The 7071-nt window shown below is 45.2% G+C and overlaps 1 protein-coding gene across 1 annotated transcript; it reads left to right on the forward strand.

Moving 5' to 3' along the window:
- Window positions 1–660: 660 nt before the first annotated feature.
- On the forward strand, window positions 661–4678 carry LOC144119270 (uncharacterized). The gene is made up of 3 exons (XM_077651940.1): window positions 661–1894; window positions 1957–2022; window positions 3523–4678. Exons 1-3 carry the CDS (start codon window positions 1856–1858, stop codon window positions 3892–3894), a joined length of 477 nt encoding a protein of 158 aa, XP_077508066.1. The 5' UTR covers window positions 661–1855; the 3' UTR covers window positions 3895–4678.
- Window positions 4679–7071: the final 2393 nt, after the last annotated feature.

The raw sequence follows: 7071 nt of genomic DNA on the forward strand, positions 1-7071 counted from the left end.
ATTGTCGGGGATTTGAAAAGAAAAAAGCACCTGCTGTAATAGTTCTTCAAGAAGCAAATACGGTCATCAGCATGAAGGCGTACAAAACTTTCCAAGACGACCATAGCCTAGGAATACTTGTTCACAAGAAGTTTACCGCAACGCTGCAAGAACCGCTAGCCGAAAATACCGAACATGCTTACATTGAAATTTTTCCCAAACACAGGGGAAAACGCAGTTTGAGTTCCCGGGTTCGAACCCGACCGCGGCGGCTGCGTTTTTATGGAGGAAAAACGGTAAGGCGCCCGTGTGCTGTGCGATGTCAGTGCACGTTAAAGATCCCCAGGTGGTCGAAATTATTCCAGAGCCCTCCACTACGGCACCTCTCTCTTCCTTTCTTCTTTCACTCCCTCCTTTATCCCTTCCCTTACGGCGCGGTTCAGGTGTCCAACGATAAATGAGACAGATACTGCGCCATTTCCTTTCCCCCCCAAAAACCTATTATTATTATCATACTGAACGTGTACAGTCGCCCCAGGGACTCATGTCGTCAGATAGCCACGCTCTTTAATAATTTTATCAAGAGGGCAGGTAAGGACCCTCTCGTGATAGCCGGTGATTTCAACGCGCCCCATCAAGCATGGGGATATCACTTTAACAGCCCGAAAGGTGGGAGGATCATTGAGATCGCTAACAGAGAAGGGCTCACAATCTTAACGGATCCCCTGCAATCCACCAGAGCGGGTAATAGCGTCAGCAGAGACACCTGTCCAGATCTCACGCTTGTGAAAAACTGCCTGCAGGCCACCTGGTCTAATACTGGCGAGTCCTTGGGCAGTGATTACTTCATCGTCTCCTGCACTGTTCAGGGAGTTAAATGTCGGAAACCATTTGGCAAGGCTAAGATTGTGAACTGGGACATGTGGAGAGAGGAAATCGCACGTCTCCGGGACGAAGATATCACAGATATTGAGGCATGGACAGCGCTGCAGATGAAAACCGTCGCCAGGCACTCTACGACAGCGAACACCACGGAGGAAACTCCGGCAGTTGAACCGCACCTGTTACATCTGTGGGAAGCCAGGAGATCTCTGACAAGGAGGTGGAAAAGGCAAAAGTTAAATCGCAAGCTGAACAACCCCTCACCCTTAGTAAGCTACGCAGAAATTACGGAGTACTATAAGAACATAAAAAAGGAAATATCCTCTTCCTCACAAAACCCTCAGTAAATATGAAGAGCACATAATCAGGCGACTACAAACTAATGCTCTGCCCAATCCTTACCTAATGAGTAAATGGTACCCAGACACCTACGACTCGTCCTGCCCCTTATGTGGAGCAGTTGGCACACTCTTTCACGCGGTTTGGGAATGTCAAGAAAACCCAGACTTAGACAGCAATCCCGATCCGACTTATAAGCGCTGGGAGGCAACCCTTCATAGCCACAGCCCCCTCGACCAGAAATCGCTGGTTGAGAGGGGCCGGATTATGATGGCGACCAATGGGTTCTCGTACTGAACCCACCCAGTTTTTATGCTCTGAATAAATGTTTTTCCTCCTCCTTGGCGTTAACGCTGATGCACAGTTAGAATATTAGCGTGTGTACTGTGAAAATTACTGTTTAATCCACGATAAACAGCACGCAGCAAGTCTGAGCGAAAACTCCTAAGAAACTATCCATCTCACACCATCAGCCGTTTTCGATGTTTTTTCGCTAACCGGAGTCTTTAAAGCTTTTTATTTTTGTAGCGAAGGTTGAGTCGATGATGCACGCCCGTGATTACACGACTTTGTCGACGCTTGCTATGGTGCCTTTATTGATCGATTACGGGTGACATTTCTTTGCGTTCAGGTGATCCACGGCCGCAGGCGCCTGATGCACGAAGACTGCATCCCGCCGACAGCGAAACGAAAGGTGAGCATATCAATTTAAGCATAAAGGCTTTGTGACACATGTAAACTTTGTTTTCGTTTCAGAAACAAGAAAACGACAGTAATACACCAGATAAAGCATACAATACTTTACAAGTGCCTGCACAAAATGTAAGAACTTTTTTTTTTGTCGCAGACCAGTCAAAAGAGCAGCATTAAAAAAATAACCACGAATGATCTAAATATGGTAACATAAAAATAATTTCTCTATTCGGGTTCATTGTGAAATTAGGTAGCTTAGCACCAGGGTTGAGCTACCTAAATAGACAGGCTCAGCATGGTCACATACAGCATTTTGTTTTTTGCCTATGAGCACTCATGTTGCCTAGTGCAGTTCTGCATGTGTGTGTGTGGCAGTAACTTGATTTGCCAACATTATGAATAGATAGGTAGATAGATATCTTTATTCAGACAACAGCGTATCAGGTGCAGGGGCAAAAGGCAGATATGATCTACCGTCACACAGCTCAGAATAGGCAGCAAAAGGAACAAGAACTTCATGCATATTTATTACATAGAGAACGCACTTTTAAAACAAAGTAACAATGAGGAAAGTGCATACTTTTGCAATGACTAAATTATACACTGAAGTTACAAGGTATGAATGAAGTCAGAAATGCAAGAAAATTTACAGTCAACAAAACAACAGAAATAATGAATATTTCTATCAACAACCCATTAATCGCTAGAACAAGAAAGCAGGTAATATGAAGGAGTCTTTTTAAAAGGCTTCTCGAACCCATATTTCTGAATAATTTTCATGGCCTGTGTATATTTATTAAGAATACTGGGAATTAAATAGGAAAGCATTTGGGTACCATAGTTCGTTCGCATACGTGGCATTAGGTAGTTGTTGTATCTTAACTTATAAGGAGCATTACTAGTTGAGTGAATTCAAGATACTTAGACGGATACCGTTTGTATTCCTTAAAGATATGACAAAGCAATTTCAATTCAAATAATTGATCCACCTTTAGAACGGAGTGCTCTAAAAAGTACAAACCTGTGTGATCATTAAGGCAAGATTTTCGACTTATCGTATGGTTCGGCCTTCATTTCTTCTACGCCTGAGGCAGTGGATTTATCTAAATTTTTAAGGAATGCTGTAAGCTGCCTGTTCTTGCATTTGAAACATTACCATCTGCTGCTTTTCACATTTCACTCATCATTCGACCATTTACTTAGAGCCATTAGGTTGCCAACTGAGTAACAAATTTTCACCTTCAGACTGCTCTTTGCATTGCACAATCATCAGTAGTAAATGAATTGTTCGTGCACGGATTATTGTGCTGTCTCGACAGCTGCCTCCTAACAGTGAAGACATGGCAACACATCTGCTCCCAAATAACAATCAATCATGCATGCAGCTGCACACATTAACTCAGTTATTAACAATCAATCATGCATGCAGCTGCACACATTAACTCTAACTGCCACACAGGCACAATTAGCGCACCTTATTGTTCGCAAATTTAGGCCACTGCTTGTACTGCATCTGGAACAGCCGACTTGGCTTCTGGTAGGAATGTAAATGGGGTGGTGTTGTTTCTGTCTTCACATAGTACATTTATCATATTGTGACAACTCACTTTTGCACTCTCCTCTCTACAGGTGTCTTCCGACACCGAGGACGCTGCAGATCTGCTCCCAACCTTCGAGAGCCTATGCATTGGCTCCAGGGTGGCACCTGTGTTAGCCGACATCTTTTTAAGCAGGGTTGATAGGGAAATTGAAAAGGCATTGGATGGGGTAGTTGTCAGAATTTTTCGGTATGTCGACGATTACTTGGTGTTCACCCGAACAGGCAGTTTCACTAGAAGTCTGGTCGACGTTCTGAAGACTTTTAAGGAATGCGGACGTGGGCTGGAGTTCACAACTGAGGTTCCCAGCAACAAAGAACAGCAGTTTTTGGATTTGGCACTGTGTGGGGGGAAGAACACTTGTGTTGGTGGTATCGCCAGAGAACGGCCAAACCATTGCTAAACTTCCGGCCTGGCCATTCTAAGCTCATAAAGGAGGGCATTGCCGTATCTTGCCTGCAATCAGCTCTCAGGAAATCTTGCCATGAAAGGACGCGAGAGAGCATTTTGGCGCAAACAGGCAGGCTACGTGTGAACAGGTACCCAGATCAACTCATTTCCAGGGTAGCGGAGAAACTTCTTTGGCAGCTCAAGAATTGGGCTCAGCCGAAAGAAGCCAAAAAGAAGAAAAAGCCGGCTGTGGTCCCGTATGCACACTGCTTGTCACATGGGCTGAAAGAAGTTGCGGGCAGATACGACGGTGATGTCGTCTTTTCTGCACCTAGAAAACTTAGCGCAATGTGCAAACAGGTCAATCAGAGGCACTACGGCAAGAGCAAGAGGGATGCTTGTCAGGTGCGTCATGTGTCGCCATGTATACCTTGCGAGGTAGGGATGGTATACCAGGTTCCCTTCGCCTGCGGTGCCATTTACATTGGCCAGACTGGCAGGTGCGTTAACAAACGCTTGATGGAGCATGAAAACACCAGGAAAAATGGCCCCCTGTCTCACACAGGCTCCCACAGCAGGCAATGCCAATGCAGGCATGAAAAGGATCATGCAGAAAGGAGAACTAAAGAGGACCCCCTTGCCCAGGCGTCTTTCCAGTGCAAAAATTTCCAATGTGTTCCCGATTACAAGAACACGCGCATCCTGTTCCGACATAACAATGAATTAACACGCGAGGTAATGGCAGCTTTTTATATTCCCCACAACGGCACAAAATGGATCAGCAGCCCTTCCATAAAATTATCCGAGAGGGAATTGAGCTATCTGACCTCCCACGTGCCTTCCAGATAACTTTTGTTGATTGATAAGCAGTTCACTGTTTGTATTTATACGCTTTTCGTTCTTCAAAAAAAAAACCAGTTGATAGTCAGCGCCTGTTAGTGCTATTCCTTCGTCTTATGTCCCGTTCGTGTTGCGCTGAGAGCGAAAAAGTGAACTAAATGTAAGCTCGCATGATTTCCCAAGTTTCTCGACCTAGCTGCAAATGAGACAAAAATCACTACTGGTTTTCTTTCCTGAAAGGTTGATGCTGTCTCAGCTGGCACGCTGCATTCGGATGACAAAGACGTGAGTGGGCATGCAGGTCTTTTCATACATTATCTCGACATGCAGCAGATGCTAAATGGGTGTATTTTGTGTACCAACAGGTGGCGGCCGACCAAAGAAACGAGCCAGATAAACAAACAAGAAAGGTAGTCCTGTTTTCCTAACCTCAAATGTGGCTTCAAGAATAGCCTCAAATGTGACTACGCTAAATTTATCATTGCCGGTCGAAACAAAAGACAACTCTACGCAGTGGGAGAAAACACCACCTGACCACTCATATGCATCAATGAATTACTGTTTAAGCACTTGCAACTAAAAGTATTCGTTCCCAATTCCTGACACCACAGGACATACTCTTCTACGCAGGAGTCCCAATAGCAGTATTCAACAAACTTGTTGTGAAACAGCAAGCGATGAGCGCTAATGTTTCGTGGACTATAATTCTCAAAGAGCAGCTACTCCTGACGCTCATGAGACTTAGACTTGGTCTGCTGTGTGCAGACCTTGAAAGGAGGTTTGAGATTTCCGTGGCAAGTGTGTCGAAAATTTTTGCACATATGCTGTGCCACTTAGAAAAGATAATGAAAGATGTAGTGCTTTGGCTTCCAAGAGCAGCTATTTATGACAGCATGCCGCAGAGCTTCATTAAGAGTGGTAATGGCCGTACCACATCCGTCTTTGATTGTACAGAGGTGCTGCTCCAAAGACCCAGGACACTTCTTGCTAGAGCGCAGAGCTATAGCCCATACAAAGGCTCCAACACAATGAAATTCCTCACTGTAATAGCACCCAACGGTCTTATAATGTTTGTGTCGGATGTGTACGGCGGAAGGGCATCGGACAAGTACATTGTCAGAACATGCGGCGTCGAAGATTACCTTCTTCCAGGGGACCACATTATGGCTGACAGAGGCTTTAAGCTCGAACCTCACCTTGCAGCACAGATCAACATGAACACATCGGCCTTCACTAGAGGTGAGTGTTTTCAAGTTTACAAGAGAACACATTACTTCTTTTGTTTTCCCGAACTCAAAGGGCTTTGATCTTCACTTTTAGGAAAGACCCAACTTTTCGAAGAGGAAGTGACAAGCACAAGGAGGATCGCATCAGTGCGAATGCGAATACACGTGGAAAGAGCGATAAATAGGATAAAAACTTATCGAATCTTCAAGCACGCTCTGGCAATTAAGTGCATGAAGCACATAAACAGAATTGTTTTTTTTGTGTGCTGGGCTCTGCAACTTGAAGGGTCCTTTAATTAAAAAAAGATGAATAAAACAGACGTGCACACCTGCATCACGGTAGTCTGAGTCACATTTGAAGCCAAACATATAGATAACATGCTACTAATATGGAACAAATTTACAAGACACTGTACAGTAGTATTTGCAAACTGGGGCAAGCAACTCAGCTTATTAAAGGGGCTCTGAAACACCTTCCGAGGAGAGGAAACCAACTTGCTCAATCACTGCAGTGTGTTGTCATGAACACCTGAGCCAAATATTACACTTCTACAAGGAGCAGAGAACACACAATCGCGCGAAAGTTGGCGAGCCCTTCCCGGCGACATCTTCATGCTCGCACCCTCCTCTGTCGCTCGCATCTACATAAGCCCTGTCTACATGAACCTGATAGAGTCGAGTAGAGTTTGCTTTTCGGGTAAAAAACAAGTGGCCGGGTTCATGTAGACGCTGTCGGGTCGAGTAAAATAAGCGGCAGAGCGAGTCGTTAACTCGCCTGCAGGGGGTAGGTTAACTCGCCTGACCCGCCTTTCCAAGAACCATGTATACGCAGTCGGGTCAGGGAGTCGGGTAACAGGGAACTCTGGGAAAGATTTCGGTCATGTGATCAGTCGACCAAAATGGCAGCCGCCGTCGGTACCTGCGCTGCTTCAACCCGAGCTTCTTGGACCGACCGGGAAGTGGAATGAATGTTTTCTGGGGCTAATAAATGAAAAAAGAAGTGAGCGAGGCGCTGGACAGCAGACGGCAGCGCAACCAAGATGTGTTCAAAGAACTGCAGGCCTAAATGGCCAATCTCGGCTACAACTGGACGTGGCAGCAGTTGCGGAACTGCTGGAAAAATT

Source organism: Amblyomma americanum, chromosome 2 (assembly GCF_052857255.1).
Source record: "Amblyomma americanum isolate KBUSLIRL-KWMA chromosome 2, ASM5285725v1, whole genome shotgun sequence".
NCBI classification, from domain to species: Eukaryota; Metazoa; Arthropoda; class Arachnida; order Ixodida; family Ixodidae; genus Amblyomma; species Amblyomma americanum.

Excerpts from the sequence above, each read along its gene's own strand:
- LOC144119270 (XM_077651940.1), top strand. The coding sequence starts at position 1,856 with ATGCACGAAGACTGCATCCCGCCGACAGCGAAACGAAAG. Across the intron at positions 1,895-1,956 it reads CGCCGACAGCGAAACGAAAG|AAACAAGAAAACGACAGTAA; the intron begins GTGAGCATATCA and ends TTTTCGTTTCAG. Across the intron at positions 2,023-3,522 it reads TACAAGTGCCTGCACAAAAT|GTGTCTTCCGACACCGAGGA; the intron begins GTAAGAACTTTT and ends TCCTCTCTACAG.